The sequence below is a fragment of the Mus musculus genome, chromosome 18, assembly GCF_000001635.26.
Source record: "Mus musculus strain C57BL/6J chromosome 18, GRCm38.p6 C57BL/6J".
Taxonomy (NCBI): Eukaryota; Metazoa; Chordata; class Mammalia; order Rodentia; family Muridae; genus Mus; species Mus musculus.
Genome location: NC_000084.6, coordinates 46,729,414 through 46,747,879, shown reverse-complemented (window position 1 = coordinate 46,747,879; position 18,466 = coordinate 46,729,414). Strand labels below are relative to the sequence as shown.

General features: G+C 42.6%; 2 protein-coding genes across 6 annotated transcripts in view; one reads left to right on the top strand and one right to left on the bottom strand.

Annotated features, from left to right (window-relative positions):
- Ap3s1 (adaptor-related protein complex 3, sigma 1 subunit) overlaps positions 1-6,186 on the bottom strand; it is a 49,133-nt gene extending 42,947 nt beyond the window's left edge. For 2 of the 4 annotated variants that reach the window (NM_001303015.1, NM_009681.5), the window contains exon 1: positions 5,799-6,004. In NM_001303015.1, the coding sequence (NP_001289944.1) occupies positions 5,799-5,867 (69 nt within the window). In that variant the 5' untranslated portion in view covers positions 5,868-6,004. Of the gene's footprint in view, positions 1-5,798 lie in introns of all 4 variants that reach the window. The other 2 variants (XM_006525526.3, XM_006525528.4) reach the window with 2 other exon arrangements.
- Positions 6,156-15,463, top strand: Atg12 (autophagy related 12). 2 transcript variants are annotated; one of them, NM_026217.3, is made up of 4 exons: positions 6,301-6,499; positions 10,349-10,485; positions 12,563-12,625; positions 13,371-15,463. In NM_026217.3, exons 1-4 carry the CDS (start codon positions 6,334-6,336, stop codon positions 13,428-13,430), a joined length of 426 nt encoding a protein of 141 aa, NP_080493.2. In that variant the 5' UTR covers positions 6,301-6,333; the 3' UTR covers positions 13,431-15,463. The 2 variants fall into 2 exon arrangements, with proteins under 2 accessions (XP_006526250.1, NP_080493.2); XM_006526187.2 differs by lacking the exons at positions 10,349-10,485; positions 13,371-15,463 and having other exon boundaries at positions 6,156-6,499; positions 12,563-12,624.
- Positions 15,464-18,466: the final 3,003 nt, after the last annotated feature.

Below are 18,466 nucleotides of genomic sequence, written 5' to 3'. Positions count from 1 at the left end.
GTTGCTCTTGCAGAGGCCCAGGTCCCACACAGGTGGTTCATAACCACCTCTAACACCAGGCTTCCATCTTCTGATCTCCACAGGTACCAAGCGTGCACATAGCGCACATATACTGATGTAGTCAAAACACTCCTACACATAAAATTAATCTTTAAAAACATTTTTTTAAAAATAATATGATTTTTTTTCTTTAAAAAGTTGGAATGTGAGAGATGGGGAGATGGCTCAGTGGTTAAGAGCACAAGCTGTTCTTCCAAAGGACCCGCGTTCAATTTCTAACACTTATATGGGAGCTCACAACTGCCTGTAACTCCAGTTCCAGATGATCTAATTAATACCCTTACACCAATGCATATAAAAATAAAATTAAATAAATCATTTTAAAAAGTTGAGATGTGTAATAAAATGTACTGATATTCCAATACTCAGAAATGTTGATAATTATACCTTTTTCAATCTCATTTTGTTCTGAATTTTGAAACAGGATCTCACATCTCACTATGTGGTCTAGGCTCCAATCTATGGGTTCAAGTGATCTTCCTGCCTCAGCTTCCCTCGTAGTTGTAAGTACTGGGAGTACAGCTGTGTGCCACACTGATTAACAACTGGCTGGGGGTATGGCTAAGTGGTACAGCACAACTAAGCATACAAAAGTCCCGGGTTTCACCCCCAGCCCTGGGAAAAAGTAAGAGAGAAGGAAAACAGTGCATTTAACTATCGACCTGCCACACCATCTTAAGTTACTAAAAAGGAAACCAACAGCATAGATATAACTTCTTTTTTTTTTAAAAAGAATTATTTATTTTATGTATATAAGTTCCTTATAGCTGTATTCAGAGACGCCAGAAGAGAGCATCTGATCACTTTACAGATGGTTGTGAGCCACCATGTGGTCTCTAGCCCCTAGATATAACTTCTTAAAAGAAAAACTATCCATTCAAAACCCCCTATTTTATATTTTAAGGACTTAAAGAACGGAATCCCTTCTAGAATCTGAAGTTGTTAAACAACCTAATACTTAAACACAAGTTATAAGGATATTGTTGGGTAACTCATGCATTTTACAGCTTAGAAATGTCAGGCTTATTTATACTTTAATTGTGTGATAACCTTTAATATCTGTAGAAATGAGGACAGCAACTCACATATTCCCACTTTACTAGTATGACTCACTAAAGACTATGTTATGGCTTACCAATAACACAGAAGCCGGGCGTGGTGGCGCACGCCTTTAATCCCAGCACTCGGGAGGCAGAGGCAGGCGGATTTCTGAGTGAGTTCCAGGACAGCCAGGGCTATACAGAGAAACCCTGTCTCAAAAAACCAAAAAAAAAAAAAAAAAAAAAAAGATTACCAATAACACAGAAATCATGCAGCTCAAGGAGGTTTGGTTGCATTCTTGCCTAACAACTGTGTAAAAATACAGATTGGTTCGAGTGTCAGTAATATACTATAAATTTCTAGCTAGGCAGTGGTGGCATACGCCTTTAATCCCAACACTTGGGAGGCAGAGGCAGGCAGATGTCTGAGTTCAAGGCCAGCTTGGTGCACAGAGTAAGCTCCAGGACAGCCAGGGCTATACAGAGAAACCCTGTCTCGGGGAAAAAAATAAAAATAAATATAAATAAAAATTTCTAAGTAACTTAAGACTAAAAGTCACTCACTACTGCCAGACTGCTGTGGCTAAGCATCCCTAGAAAGATAAAATGCACATGCGCGTGCGCACACAAACACACACACACACACACACACACACACACACACACACACACGAATTAGGAACTTCTGTAGTGACAATCTCAAAGATACAGATGGCAAAATAAAAGGGGAAGCACTGAGCCCACCCTTTCTTAGTCTTTGACTCTAGCAGAATGAGCCAAAATTTTGGCTCAGCAAAGCCTAGTAAAATACTCGTGTTACCTCATGTGACACAAATGGCACACATCAGTTAACAGGCATGACCTACATATTACAACACAACATCTACACTACAAAGGAGTAGAGATAACCACCGGAAGAAGCCTAACTGTAGAGTAAAAGCCTATCGTGGTAGGGAAGCACGTTGTTAAAGTTAAGCAATCTTCAAACTGTTAGTATTAACCGTAAACGATGAACTCAGACCTCAGCATCCTGCCAGGGTTTGAAACTATTGGTGTAGAAATATCCTTATATATTGCTTAATTTACTTAAACTGCTGGTCTACTGAATATAATATATACTTCTTTTTAAATTAAAAAAAATTATTAACTTCCTTGTGAGAGGGAGACACCAAAGGGTCAGAGGACATGAAAGAGGGGTCCTTTCCTTCCACCACATGAGTTCTGAGAAGAGAGCCCAGGTCTTCAGGCTGGACAGTAAAGGTCTCAGCAGCTGAGCCATCCTGCCAGTCCTGTGACGAACACAGTTTAGAGGTTTCCTTCACCCTAGCCCAGGAATGGCTGAAGTTACTTTGGTAACTTCATTACTTTTGTTCAAAATACATATGCAGAAAAATCTCTGCTTCATGAAGGACTAAATGTTAACAGTAGGAAAGAAATTTAACAAATCATTTTTAATCCAAGTTTTATCCCAAAGTAATGCCTTCAGCAGCAAGTCACGGGGTCTACTACAGGAGCTGGAGAGGACTGCGGGGTTACCGCTCTGCTGGAGTCAGGTCTGGCTCCCAGCACCTACTCCAGGCAGCTCACTACCAACTGAAACTCCAGTTCAAGAGGAGCCCACTCCTTCTGGCCTCTGCAGGCACCTGCATGCATGCAGTACATGCAGACATGTCAGACACGTGCACATACACATACACACAAAGAAAAACTAATTTTTTTAAAAAGTTTAATACGCTGGGCGTGGTGGTGCACGCCTTTAATCCCAGCACTCGGGAGGCAGAGGCAGGCAGATTTCTGAGTTCGAGGCCAGCCTGGTCTAAAAAGTGAGTTCCAGGACAGCCAGAGTTATACAGAGAAACCCTGTCTCGAAAAACCAAAAAAAAAAAAAAAAAAAGTTTAATACATTAAAGGCTTAATGTTGACTGCTGGAGGTAACACAAAAATACTTAAATTGTAACTTTAATAAAAAATTCTATAGGATATCCTAAGGAGTTATGGGCAGTGAAACAGAATACCATCCCATAAAAAATAAAATTCGAAGACAAGAATAGCAGCAGGTAAATTCCTTCAGAAAATGTGAATTTGGTGTTTGGGGCTAGGCAAAGAACAAAAATTCTATTTTAGACATGTCACGAAGAAAGGAATTACCTAGGAAAGGACCTACACAAACAAAGCTATTCCCAACAATGCTTCCCCAACAGCCTCCATTTGCAATGCTTGTATTCATGATGTTCACTCTTCAAACTTCAGCAAAAGGATCTGTATATCCATTTCCCTCCGCATGGAATGTCCTTTCCGTTAGGTATCTCTCTGCAAGGCTGCCTTTCTCACCACAGACCACATTTTGCTTAACAATTACTCTTTGATGAGAAAGTAACTGGCTGCAGTATTTCACATTTCTTCCTCCCACTATCTACTTTCCCTTACTTTACTTTTTCCACGTCACTTACTACTATTAAAACCCAAAATATCATATAGGCTATCCACTAGCCATGGTTACACCCACAAAGCAGAAGGAAGATGTATTTGTTCTGTACAGTGCCTACACATGGCAGACATGCAGTGTACATGACAAACTGACAATGGAATACATAAATGAAGAATAGTATCTGCCCTCACAGGGGTTACAGTCTAGTGCAAGAAGCAAAGCAATAAATTGCTCTCAATTATTTCTGAGAGACAATTTAGCACATGGCTGGGGAAATCCGATTTGTAACAACTGACACAAAGAAACAGCCTTTGGTGCGCCACCTCTACACAGCCAGTATACGTTTTAAAAACTTTCCATCATCACACTTCCAACAGTACCGCCACTCAGGCAATGGCCACGATAATACCACTACAGCTCCTTCAACTGCCGTGTCCCACACAGGATTTCACTGCTACGCAATAATTAAAGGTAAAAGACAGCTATAAATCTAGACTTTCAAGTTAAATTCATATTTCATGATTTAATTCTACCTATGCAGTGATTACAATTTTATTATAGTTTGGCCAAGGGATGCATTATTCTGTTTAAGAATTGAATAATTGAGTAATGTTTAATAATTAATTTTATGACTAGGGATTGGAGCCAGGACATTGTGGACATTAGACGCACTATCACTGGTCCACCTTTTATTTTTTTTTGTATTGAGACAAGGTCTCACCAAATTTCTTGAACGCAGTAGCCCGGGCCTTGAACTTCCAATTCTCCTGCTTCAGCTTTCTGAGTAGCTGGAATTACAGGCCTTTACCACCAAGCCAAAACAATTACTAAATTTAAATATGAGGAAAAAAAAAACCTTTTCAATTTAATTCACTACTGGAACCTACCTTTTCTACACTGAAAAGGGACTCAGCAAGGGCTCATTACCATTTTAGGTATCTATCAGGTAATGGTGTCAAGGTAATGCCATTGCTTTCCTCAGAGGGAACAACTAGAATTTTATTTTGGATTCAAGAAGAATCTAGAATTTTTCAACAGACCATTAGCATTTAAGTTACGCCACACTAAAACCCACACAAAAGTAGAGCAAAGGGTTCTTTGTCATTAGGGAATGCAAAACAACTTAAGGAAATAAGGCGGCGGCTCCTTTTCTCACTTCAACCAACACCTCCACAGACTGCATTATCACTTCAGGCGAACTGACATTTTCACGTTTCATTTTTAATGGCAGGAATAATTTCCATCTGGGGCCATCCGCATAAAGTGTTGGTCTTGGCAGGTCTTCAACACTGAATTGAAAGTCCGTGTCTGGCTATAAAAGCAAAACGCCCCAAGATAGCACAACAGCTACATAGCTCCCATTCACCCGACAAATGGCAGCTCAGACCTAGAATTAGTTTTGCCCTCAGGTAAGGCATAGAAACCTATTACCTCTCCTCAAACGCTTATAAATGATCTTCGCGACTTTAAAGTCATCTGCTCCTAGCAATATTAAACAATGTTCACAGTTCTAGAAGAGAACTTTCACAGATGCTACTTCGTTGATACTAAAACCCAGGGTAAATGTCCATATGTTCTGCTTTAAAAAGAAAAGCCATACAAAATGAAATCGTTAATCCTCAGATACAGAAACCCTTTCTGATGGGTCAACCACTTACGCTGCCAATTATGTCAAGAGTAAATTCACACAGTAGGTTAAAAGTCCAAGAAAAACCTCAACCCCCCCCCCACCCCCACCCCTTTAATGTCTTCTTTCAATAGCCACCGGGAAGTCACACTGGGCTTCCGATGCTTCCGTATGGAAACACCCTGGACAGACTGGCCAGGGCGTGCAGCGAGCCAAAGTTGCTGAGCTCGGAGAGGATTAGGGCGGACACGGTGGCCCATCTGTCCGCGGACAACAGAAAGCGGTCCACCGGGGCCAGCCAGGGCGGCGGGGAGCCGGACCCGGAGCGAGACTGGACGCCGGCTACCCGCTGCGATCGCCCGACAGGAAAACAGCGGCTCGGCCGCGGTGTGGGGCTCAGGGGCCGGACTGAGGTACCGGGCAGGTGGGCAGCGCCCCTTGAGGCGGAGAAACCGCCTCTCCCACTGACCGCCAGCGGCCGGCGGGGAGTGGCAGCGGCTCCCGGTCGCCCGAGCTGACAGCCAGCGGCGCGAGAAGTCGGACGCCGGGAGGGCCGCGGCGGCGCGAGGGTCGTTCGGAGGAAGCCGCTGGGCGCTGCCCGGCGCTCGCCCTCGCCCGGGCTCCGCGGCAGGGGCATACTCACATAGGGCTGGTAGAACTTGGAGAGCCGCGGCTTCCCGTGGTTGTTGAAGATGAGGATGGCCTTGATCATGGCTGGGCCGGGGCCGACCGGGTGGGCGCTGGGGCCAGGGCGGGGGCGGGCGCGCGAGCCTCGCCTCCGGGAGCTTCGAGCCGCGGCTTCCCCACCCGCCCCCTCCCGCACGCGCGCGCGCGCTCCCGCGCCGAGGGGCGGGGCAGGAGGCGGGGCCTGGGCGGGGCAGGCCCGGAGGAAACGGAAGCGTCCCGGGGCCAGCCAACTCTCCGGAGGGGTACGTGGTCAGATGGCTGCTCACGGAGGCGCGTCACGGAAGCCCTTCATAACTCGCTGCGACTAGATAGCGCTCCATACTCGGTTAATTACCGTGTTTCCAACATACTATCTACCTGGACTGCTCCCTAGACATCCCAAAAATTCACTGTTAATCCCAGTCCCACCTCCTTCATGACGCTTCCTGTGTCAAGGCCCAACCCCTTCACGCTGCTACGTCACTTCCGCCGCCGCCTCTCAGCAAGCAAAGATGTCGGAAGATTCAGAGGTTGTGCTGCAGCTCCCCTCGGCTCCTGTAGGAGCCGGCGGCGAGAGCCTTCCAGAGCTCTCCCCGGAAACAGCCACCCCAGAGCCCCCGTCCTCGGCTGCAGTTTCGCCCGGAACGGAGGAACCTCCCGGAGACACCAAGAAAAAAAGTAATGTCAACATCCGTTAGTGGGCGGGGGCAGGAGACTTACTGCTGTTTCTAGGAGTGGTGGCTCGCGAAGAAGCAAAAGCTAAAGAGGGGCGCATCGCAGAGGTGCGCTTTCTACTCTTAGACTTGAGCAAAAGTGTTAGACCTGAGGTGTGTGACGTGGGTAACGTTTACACGGCTGTCTGATGAACCCAAACTGTATTTAGAAATGCAAAAGGAACCGGCCAGACGACTGCCTGGCCCTAAATCGGGGTTTTAGAGAACAGCCCTCACTGGCTTTTGAGGTTCTTTTTAAGTGGAAAGGTTACAGTTGATTGAAAACAGCAAGATAATTGAATGTTAGCGTCTAGATAGAAGAGTAGGGGACTCAGGTCTGAAGTCCACGTGTGGGGAGGATAAGTGTCAGGATACATCATGTGAAAGGGGCGTCATCACGGGTGTTCGGGAGTTTAGGAAGGCAAAGATGTGGGCATACGTCATGGGGTTATAAGTTCAGCGTAGATTCAAAAAACATGGTTTGTAGGATACTTTAGGTTTTTGGAAGGTATGGAGACATGTATACCGATGTGTGGCTCCTGTTCGGGTTTCACAAAAGTGGTCTGACAGCACCTTTTGAGTGCTTAGGTGAACCGAGTGGTTCCCCATCATTCGCACCTTTTACAGCTTTTGGTCTTTGAAGGTGGGAGCCAAGTGGGATCTCAGTAGGTCCAGGTACTTAAACACAAGACAGGTGACTGGAATAAAAATTTGAGGTGACAGGAGTAACCAGTGGGTTACAACCCACGAGTTTGGGCGAGTTCGCTAGGGGTCTGCCCCAACTGAATATTAATTTATTTTTTAGAATAAGAATAATAAAAAACTGGAACTTTGGATACTGCAGAATGCTAAGGGGAGACTAAAGGTGTTAAGGTGTTTGCTAAGTAGTGTAATGCTAAGGTGTTACCTTTTTGTTAGCTTTTCATGCCTTATGTAAGTCATTGAATTACTTGAACTAGTTGTCCTCAACCTCTGTATTGTCTTAGAGTTGTGCTTGCCACTGGAAAGTAAAGGAAATTCAGATTAACTTGCACTGAACACTGTGGAGTTAGAGTTGACTATAAGAAAAAAAATCAGCAAGTAAACATATTTCAAGGACAAGGTAAACTTTGTCCTTATCTGTTCTCCTTTCAGAGACATAACACGTAGTCTCTGCTCCTTAATCTCACCACCTTGTTATGTTGCCTGGGAGGTTTGTCTCCCAGCATTGCTGGGGCTGCAGGCGTATGGAGCTCAGGAGTAGAACATTTCAAAAGGCCCACAGGCTCAATCCCCAGCTCCACAAGAAAGAAAGAAAAACAATAGACTGACTGTGCATTTGGAAGAACTCTGCCATGTATTCATAGTGTACTATTATGAGTATTCAGAAAGAGAACCACTGCTGTTAACTTTAAAAGAAAAAAATCCCCCCCCCTTGTTTTTTTCTCCAGTTAATTACGTGGAGCTGATTTTCAGAGGTTTCCTTTAAGGTGGAGACTGGAGGCTTGAGAGTGGTGACATACATTTTTAATCCCAGAACTCAGCAGCCTGAGGAAGGCAGATCACTGAGTTCAAGGCCAGCCTGTGTTCCCTCAAAAAAAACAAAATAAACAAATAAAAATATAAATGTAAAATTGTAGTCCTTTTTTTTTTAATAGATGTATTTATTATGAGTACACCGTAGCTATCTTCAGACACACCAGAAGAGGGCATCAGATCCCATTACAGATGGTTGTGAGCCACCATGTGGTGGCTGGGAATTGAACTCAGGACCTCTGGAAGAGCAGTCAGTGCTCTTAACCACTGAGCCATCTCTCCAGCCCAAATTATAGTCCTTCATACTGATGATTGCTGTACCAGAGAGAGAGAGAGAGAGAAAGAGAAAGAGAGAGAGAGAAAGAGAGAGAGAGAAAGAAAGAGAACTAGAGAATGAGAAATAGTCCAAGATATTGCCTGAGATGACTGTGTTTGTTTGGATCTATATTTTCCTATTTTCCTTTTTTTTTTTTTTTGGACAGATTGAAATTCTGTTTTTATCCTTATGTAGAGAATTTGATGAGAAGGGCCCTAGTGGCACAGTATTAACAGACTTACCTAAACTTTTGAATACCAGTGCTAAGATCCTGCTTAGCAAAAGATTTCAGCTTGGTTACTGTATATATTAGCTGTTCACCAATTGATGCGAACCTGTAAGCAGGCTTCTGAGGTACAAGCAAATCATTTGGGGACTGCAGCTGTAATACAATAGTTATTATTATCATTATTATTACTATTATAATAAACACTTCTCTAGCTTCCTGCCCTCTGGTTCTTCTGTCTTCAGTAGTACAACTTGGTGCCTAATTGCCACCGAGTTACTGATTGCCTTGGGGTTGAGGGAACTAGGGACAAAGGTATGAAGACAGGCTAATCACAATCATCTTTCTTCCTTTCCAACTTATCCAGGGTTCCCAAAATAATGAAAGGATACTGAGACTGCTCTTTAGAAAGATAAGCTGTGTGATATGTTCCGGGAGCCTGTATTTTATTTCAGTGTGTAGACCAGCCCACCTGCCTTTGCCTCCTGAGGCTAGGATTAAAAACCTACATCACCAACACCTGCCTTCTGGAAACAATTTGGATAAATTGATCCCAACTTTGAATACAAACAACTGGGGCAAGTGTGGTAGCAGTAGTACAGCTCTTTCTGGGGTGCTTTTGTTGTAGCTCTCTCTTAAAGGGACATAAGCATCTAATTAAGGATACCAGTCTTGGCTCACATATCTTTTTTTTGAATCTTTGAAACATCTTTTGAGTCCCCAATTGTATTTTTTCTAAATAGTAATAGATTATTATTATTTCATAATTAAGTATAAAAATTGGTATTTACAAAAAGCCATATGTCACTACTATGAAAACATTTTGATGTGTATCAATACTAATATTAATATTTGTTCGTAATACTTTGTTAATGAAGTTGGGGTTGTAGACACATGATTTTTATTTTGTACATTTTTGTCAACTTAAACTATTAGCCACCTTTATAATGTGTTTTTAAACAGCTATGTAGTAATCTTAGCGCTCTGACTGTAAGTCGTGGTCTGGGTACTGTTGTGCACGCACATTAACTCACTTATGGTCTCATCAACCTTGTGAGGAAGTAGATGTGTGGTAGGGTTTTGAGAGTGAAAGATTACAAAGCTTGTAGCTCTAATAAGTGACAGAGCCACGGTTTGGACCAAGTTTGGAATGTGTCTGCTCTCTATAATAAACTCTGTCATAAAGCATCTCACCCTTTATTTTATCCATCTGTGTGTGTATGTTGAATATATAAATTTACTGCTTTTCCCTGTAAAAGTGTATGCTTTGATGAAGGTGACATCCTTGTAAGTGAATCTGTGTAAATCTCAAGCTTTTTAAGACTCTAAGTAGTATGTTCTTGAGTCAAGGCATATCTGTATGTTAGATGTGTATTAGCATATTGCTCTCCAGAAAGGTAGGCCATGCCACAGTGCCACAGCAGCATCGCCTGACCCTTCACCCTGCTTTTACGAAACACCAGTTGGATGGGAGAAAGGGCGAGAGGTTTGTTTCTCTTGGCTGTTTGGGTATTGTTTTATATCATGGCCAGTTATGTTTCTTACCTTTAGAATTCTGCTGCGCCAAAGTGTGTCTTAAAGTTTAATCCTATAGGGAGAACTTTGTAGGATCGAGGCATAAAATAGTGGAAGAGTCTAATATTTTTATGTCTCTGACGTAGCTCCAGAGTGCTAATTACATGAACTCTGGAGATAAAAGTTGGCCATCGCAGTCTCATCAGATGTCTCAGTACAGTTGTCTTTTTTTTTTTTTAAAGTTGACATCCTGCTGAAGGCTGTAGGAGACACTCCTATAATGAAAACAAAGAAATGGGCTGTGGAGCGAACCCGGACCATCCAAGGACTCATTGACTTCATCAAAAAGTTCCTTAAACTGGTGGCCTCGGAACAGTTGGTATGATGACAGTGGTGACTGTTTGCCATGGGAACACATGCACACAAAGCTACACACTGCTCTTTTTCTCCTTTCCTCTCATTTGTGGTGAGACCTATGTACTGTATCAGAAGATACTTTGAGAAGCTCTGGAATGAGAGAAATTTGGATTCACCTTGCTACCTAAAAGTTGTTTTTTATTATTTAATGTTTATCTCAAGCTTTGTAAGACTCTGGGGGTTGGGATGTTCATGCAGAGGTCAGAGGACAATCCTTGGAAGAGGGTTCTCTTTCCACCATGTTCCTGGAACTCTCTCACTCGGATCATCAGGAAGTGCCCTGACCTGTCCAGTCAGCTCAGCTCGATGACCCTTGACAGTGTCTTTGTTGTTACTATCACTGCTGACCAGGATTTTTTTCGTTTTTCAAAGCGCGGGGTTTTATTTACTTTCCTCAAAATATCACTGAATAGTCATGCATAAATATTTGTCATGGAGCATTATGTCCTCTGTATGTTAGCAAAGTTTGGTGTTTACTTTGATTCTGTTATTACTTTTGTCCCCATTCATCGGGTTAGCAGGGTATCTTTCACCTACTGTCTGCCTATTTCACAGTGTAGTATACGGTAAGCACTGTATTGGGATGGTATTTTTAGTAACAGGTTTGTTTCTTTGAAGAACCTTGGGTACAGTGCCATGCTTCGTTTGCCATTCATCTTGTTTTGTTTTGTTTGAGACGGTTTAATTGGCCTGAACTTCACCAAGTAGGCTAGTCTGGCTACCCAGTAAGTCTCAGAGGTCCACCTGTCTCTAGCTCCACAGTGCTGGGATCACAAGCATGTTCTACCATGCCTAGCTTTTCCTGGAATATATGAAGGTTAGAACATAAGTCTTCATGCTTGCATTTCAAGCACTCACATCATTTAACAATGGAGACATTGGAGAAATGCATTATTAAACAATTTTGTTCTTGTGTGAACATCTTAGAGTATGGTTATGCAAAGTAACAGAACATTACATGAAAGTAGGAGCTTACAGGGCCGTAGTATGTAGTCCCTCTGTAACTAAATCATCACTAAAACACAGCTATGCTTAGCATTATGTATTACTTGGTATGTATTTTATCTTTTGAGTAGCCCCATGAGATAAAAATACTTTTCTTTTCAGTCCCATTCGTATACATAGGATAGGCTTTAAAATGTTATTTGTATTTAGCTCCAGGACTTTTAACTGCTTCATTCAGTACTGAAAGAGAAAAATTTAACCAACATTTATTGTTGTATAAATAACGTACTGTTTTGTTTTGTTTTGTTTTTAAAGAGAAAGAAATAAGATTGTTAAGCAAAAAACGACTTTATTATTAGATCTGGAGGTGAATGTTGGATGTTACATTCCACTTTCCTTCTATTTTCTAAAAAATAGTTGATCAAAAGCATCTCTGGTACTGTGACCTTTTGCTTTAATATCTTTAGGAATTTTTATCTTTTATTGTGGCTCAGTGGGATTTTTTTTCCCCTGTTTTGGGGTACTCTCACTGTTTAGACTGGCCTTGAATCCTGTGGATTTTGGTATAGTGTTTTGAATATCCTTGCAAAAACTATTTGTGAAAAATTACTTAAAATGTATTTATCTGGGGGAATAGATCAGTCTATAAAGTGCCTTCCACTTAACAAAGATGAAGACCTGAGTTCAGGTCCCCAGCATTTAAACTCGGGGCCCTGTACTCACATATGTAACCTCAGTGCTGGGGAGGGGCGACAGGAGGTCCTGGGTCTCACTGGCTAGCCTCCCTAGCCATTGGATGGGCTCCATCCTCAGAGAGATCCAGAGAGGCTCTGTCTCAAAATAATAAAGCAAGAGAGCCATCAAGGAAGACACCCAGTGTCGCTCAGTCTCTCTCTCTCTCTCTCTCTCTCTCTCTCTCTCTCTCTCTCTCTCTCTCTCTCTCTCTGCTGTGCACACATGTGCACTTGCGTGTGCACACACACACACACACACACACTATTTAAAAGTGTCTTAGTTATTACAAAAACCTGAGAACAAAGCCTTGTATTTTAGGATAGCATTTTGAATACATTTTTTTTTCTTCTTCCCTATAGTTTATTTATGTGAATCAGTCCTTTGCCCCTTCCCCAGACCAAGAAGTTGGAACTCTATATGAGGTAAGTAACACCCACTGGTACCATGTCTTTTGTATAGTGTGAGTTGCTAATTCACAATATCTTTAAGAGATAGCATGCCATCTTAATTATCAGTGTAGAAAGAGAACCTTGTTATGTTGTGAACGCCTTCAGAGTAAAGTCTGAAGATTAATAAGTTAAGCTTAAACAGTCAAGAAATAAGTTCTGTTTAAAAGTCATTGTTTTCTTAGAATTTTCATCTAATCTGTATCACTTCTGCATTATTCATTACTGTCTATAGTTGAGCACTACAAAAATTTGATTAAAATGCACTAAAATGACCTTATTCAACAGTGTTGCTTCCTGGCAGTAATCAATAATAAATATGCTAGCACTACTGGGAAAGAGCTGAAAGTACCTCATGTTCAGAGAGGTTGTAAAGACAAAGTATTTAAGCCATGCCCAAGGTACCCTGGTTTTGTTGAATGTTTATAAATAGTGATATATGTGATAGGAAGAGACATCTTTTGAAAACAGTAGTATGTTATAGAACATACTACATGTATTTTTTAAATGTATGAGTGCTCTGACTGAATATACAACTACATGCCACAAGAGGGCATCAGATCCCTTTATAGATGGACATGAGCCACTGTGATAGCTTGGAATTGAACCCAGGACCTCTGTAAGAAAAGCTAGTGCTTTTAACTGCTGAGCCATCTCACCAGCCCAATAGGACTCTTTAACAGAATTAATGTTTTATATGTTGTCTTTTTCTTCTTTATAGTGTTTTGGCAGTGATGGTAAACTGGTCCTGCATTACTGCAAATCCCAGGCATGGGGATGAGCCAGAAATGAACAACTTGATATTTTCACAGAAGAAAAAAAATCAGAGACATTTCGGTGCTGTGGGAAGAGACTTACTATCAAATATTCAGCATGAATCTGTTAGGACCTGTGTTTATGTATAAGAAAACATCATAGAGTATATAGACTAATGAATGAGATTTGTGTCACCATAAAATCATCATGAGAGATTGACGTTAGAGTGTGCCATTACTCCCACACACTCCTGTTCCAGGTCACGTTAGAAAGGAGACTGAAGTTGTATGTGGATTGCAGGTCTCAGGATGACTGAAGGCATTTACTTGGTTGGCACTATGTTAATTCCGTGATAAGAACTAATTTACTGAAGGGTTTGTGTTTTGAGGTAATTTAGTTTTTTTGCTTATTCAGGGGACCTCTATTTGGGATATAGAATGTTTACATTTATCTGTATTGCTCTGTAAAAAATAGTGCACTGATCTAAGTTGTCCGGTAGAGGGCAGCCAGTTGGCAAAAAGGCTTGACAGTTTTCATGGCTTTGCCAGGTGATTGGGGGCAAGACTGTTGAACCTAATTTCTAGTTAATGTGTAATCCGGAAAGCAGCTGTGTTGACACACTGGAGGATGTGCATAGTTTAAAATTAATCATGCAGGGACACAGTTTTACAAATTGTGAGCAGATGAGTCTCAGCTCTTCAGTCCTGTCATTTCTGGTTCTTGCGCCTCATCCTGGGCATTGTGATCCATACCTGCTGTCTCAGCGCTCAGGACACCTGAGCAGGAAGAGTGAACCAGGAGTCCACAACTAGACTGCACTGCAAAAGAACTTATCCCAAAAAGATTCTAGAGCCCTACCCAGTGTGGGGACCACGCAGCACCAACTTACCCATCTCCCAACCCTCACTTCTCGTCTCTATGTGCTTTTAGTTTGGGTTTTGTTTTGGTTTTTTTGTTTTGTTTTGTTTTTTTTCCAGGCCTGGGGATCATTCCCCTTGCTTGTGCACTCAAGGCATGGGCTTTGCTGAGCTGCATCTCTCCAGCATTCATTGAGTGTTCATAATGTATTTCCCAAATTGAAAGTATTCAGAGCTAATGGTTGAAAACTAGTATCCAATTTTATGTGTATTCCGTGCCATCACATACACACAAAAAGAGTGCAGCTGTCACTGGTGATGTTAGCCTGGCTATTGCTTGAGCTAACATTTGACCTTTTTCTTACATATTTTATCTCAAACTTTTTTTTGAAGCTGGGTCTCACTATGTAGATCTGCCTAGCCTGGAACTTGCAGAGATCAGTGTGTCTGTCTATGCCTCCAAAGTGCTGAGATGAAGGGATAGCCCACCTCACTCAGCCCCACAGCAGTCTTAAATTCCAACCAGAAGCACACATGGCAGCACTCCTAGCATTGAGGAAGTGGAAACAAGCAGACTGAAAGTTTAAGACTGTGTGGGCTACAGAGTGAGATTGTCTCACCTCTGGGGGAAAAATTACAGTAAAATGCTACTCTGTTGTTGTCCTGCTTTTGAGATTGACTGTGTCACTCAGGCTGACCTGCCTCAGGCTCCGGGGCTTGCAGCTGTGCACCACTGCATCTGGCTCCTTTTTAACTCTTTAGCTAGAGTGTGCTCTAGAGGAGCCTCAGCCATGTGAGCCATGGAAGAAGCTGTGGAACAACACGGTGCAGTGCTGACCACTTGTCTTCTGCGCAAGAGTGTGAATTGTGGACATGCCCTTCCTCAGCATGCCTTGCAGTGAGGTCATGCAGGGAATAGTCACAGAGCACTGTGGACAGTGGCTTATGCACAGTACAGCCTTAGGAAAACACCTTATATCTTGAAAACTGGGCCGTATTATTTATGAACAATGTCAGTGGGAAAGAAAAAAGATGTGTTCTAGCTTTGCCTGGTAATTGGTGACTGAAAGAACATAGTAGTAGATATTTACAGGAGAAGTATGTTGAATTTATTGTTGGCTGGTATTCATTCGAGATGACAGAATGCTTATTACTTCTATGAAATCAAAAATAAACTTGAATTTGAAACATTTTTACCAGAATAACTTATTGTCACATAAAATCAGAAGCTAACTAAGTATGTATACCACATTTGTTTTCTTTCCCCAGGAGCTTTGAGGACTGTGTAGGGCTGTCTAGCACTCAGGAAATTTTAGCATACTATTTAACATCGTCTATTGGTCTTTGCCCAAATAGTTTTGAGCGGTGACGTTATAGCACTCTGAGAGCCTAAAGTCTCTCAGATGCAATTGAAGTTTAGGAGGAAGGGAAGGGAGCCTTCAGTTTATTTTCAGTGTTCCATGTGTACAAGTGGAGTAATGCCACACTCAATGTCACTGCAGAGGCACAGCAGCACACTGAGTACATAAGACACAGGTAAAAAGCCCCACACCTGTCTTTAAAATTATGCTAAGGATTTCATAATGAGATAGGTGTGTGCGGGGGGGGGGGGGGGGTATGTGTGTGTATTTAGGACATAAAGGAAGTTAAAACGTGATTTATTGTTAATCAAAATAAGATTGGGTACTTCCTGGAGTCTGATTCCTCGACATTTTAACCTTAAAGGGCTTCTGCCATGGTTACTAACCAGATGAGAAAACTGAAAATTGTAAGTGCTGCCTCAGGTTACATAACTTTAGTTAACCAGTTCACTTGTGTAACTTAACAGTCGGTAGCATTACATTGTAAGAGGATGGAAATAAGAATGAGTAGCTTGTGGGGAGGTCCCAGTTCGTGTTCCAAGTATTATATGCTGGGTAAGCTGTTGACATGAAAAAAAGCCAGCTGCAAGCCACTTAGTTTTTTGGGTTTTTTTTTTTCTTTTTTTTTTCTTTTTTGGTTTTTTGAGACAGGGTTTTTCTGTGTAGCCCTGGCTGTCCTAGAACTCACCTTGTAGACCAGGCTGGCCTCGAACTCAGAAATCCGCCTGCCTCTGCCTCCCAAGTGCTGGGACTAAAGGCGTGGGCCACCACACCCAGCTGTTGCAGGCCACTTAGTAGTGGGGAAGATGTTGGGGAAACTTTGGTCTTTGTCTAATACTCCCCGGAGCATTTTGCAGCTTTGTGGCTGTATTGGATTAGTCGCTCCCTGGTTTGCTGTTGATCTTTGTTTTAAGGCTTCTCCAGGGACTCACTAACACCCTCACTCCTCCAGGACTTTTTGAACTCCAAAAATCTGTGTGAAACAACTCCAGGAGAGTCCCTCCTCACAAGAACACTTAGAGAAAGCCAGCACTGTGACAGCACCTAGCCTCATGCTGCCATGGCACAAATGCACCCTGCACTCATGATTGTGGGGCCTGGAGAGGGAATGTCGTCTATTTCCTTTTAGTGACCTAAGTAAGAGTGCTTTAACTTCAAAAGCAGCAGAGGAAATCTTTAGCTTCTGTGCAGCAGAAGGGAACAGAAAACACTTGGAATGCATGGGGAGATTAGCATTCAATATATGGATTTATTTGGGGTGAGGCAAACACAATAGGCAAAAAGAAAATGCAGGCCTGGCGTAAGCCCCCCACACCAAATAATTAAAAGGTGAGAAATGGCTAATGAGTGTGAGAAGGCCTTGGGTGGTTAACAACTCTAAATGTCAGTAAGTAAAAGCAGACCTTGGTGGTCTGGTGGTGGGAAGTAAGCCTTGCTGTCCTAGGTGGTTGGAGTGGAGGTCCTTGCTTCCATTTTTAGGGGATTGTGGTGCCAGTGTCCCCCCCCCCCCAAAAAAAAGCCTCAGAAATGAAGTGTTAACTTTGATCCATGACACTTGCAGTGGAGTAAGCAGGTTTTCTTATTTTAAGCCTTAAGGGTTTGAAGGTGTTGAGGGTTTTTTTTTGGGGGGGGTTCCCCCCTTGTTTTTGGAAATAATGGGAAGTGAAAAAAAAACTGACTTTACTTGTTTTCTTAGTTTTAGTGCATGAATGATCAAACAGGAAAGGCCATGCTGTAATTCAGACATTTAAGATTGTGTCCATCCCAAGGATTCTTGCACTTAATGTTTCTCCACCTGGAAGTATCTCCAAGACAAATGCACCTGACACCTGTGCTCCTCCCTGCTCAAGCTGCACTGTAAGGAAGTCTTCCCCGAACACCCTTTAAATTAGAAACTCCTCAGTCCCCAGCTTCCCCTGCTTTATATGTCTCCGTTGTATACAGATGCTGCCAGTGTCTGTCCGTCTCCATGTGCATTGCTGTGCCTGAACCCTCCTCTTAGACTGTAAACCATCTGAGGTCAGTGACTTAGAACAGGGAATTCAGATTCTATGGACAGTGCTTGGCTGTTTGAAATGTTCTCCATTTGTGGGCAAATTGTTTTCAGAACTCTAATGCTTGTAGCTCCTTTTTTCCAATCCTGGGTTTGTAAGGAACTATGAAGCCTGGTGTGGAGGCCCACATCTTTAATCCCAGCACTTGAGAGGCAGAAATGGATATATATGAGTTCAACGCCAACCTGATCTACATAGTGAGCCACAAGTCTCAAAACAAGAAAGGGCTCTGAAGAATGACTGAGTCAGGCACTGCTGAAGCACCTCTAGAATCTGACCATACACTCGAGGGGCTTGTGAAATCCTGCACTTGGGGTGCCAGCAGAACTTCCAGGATGTGCTTTCTGTCATATAAAACCAGATGTGGGAGTGTGTAAACAGGCAATAAATGGACAAAGGTAAAGGAGAATAGTGTGTATGGAAAGAGCTTTGAAAATGAGAGGAAGCTTAAAGGATGGAGAGTAAAACACAAAAACATCAGTTTGGACTTATATTCCAAATAAGTAAAATGGGCTCAAAGACAGACATTGGCAAGAATAAGTTTTGAGTGACCAATTAAAACTACGTGTTAACTTTATCTCAGATACTTTACTAGTCACCTTCCAGAACGCTCCACAAAAGTGTTCAGTGTGTGTTTTGTTTACTTGTTTGGGCTGTGAGACAAGGCTGTATAGCCCAGGCTGTCCACAATCTGCAATTGGGCCTCCACCTCTCAAGTGCTTGGATTACAGGAGTTTAAGCCATAGTGACTAGTCTGTCTCCACGGCCATGGTTTTCCTAGCAGAGGTG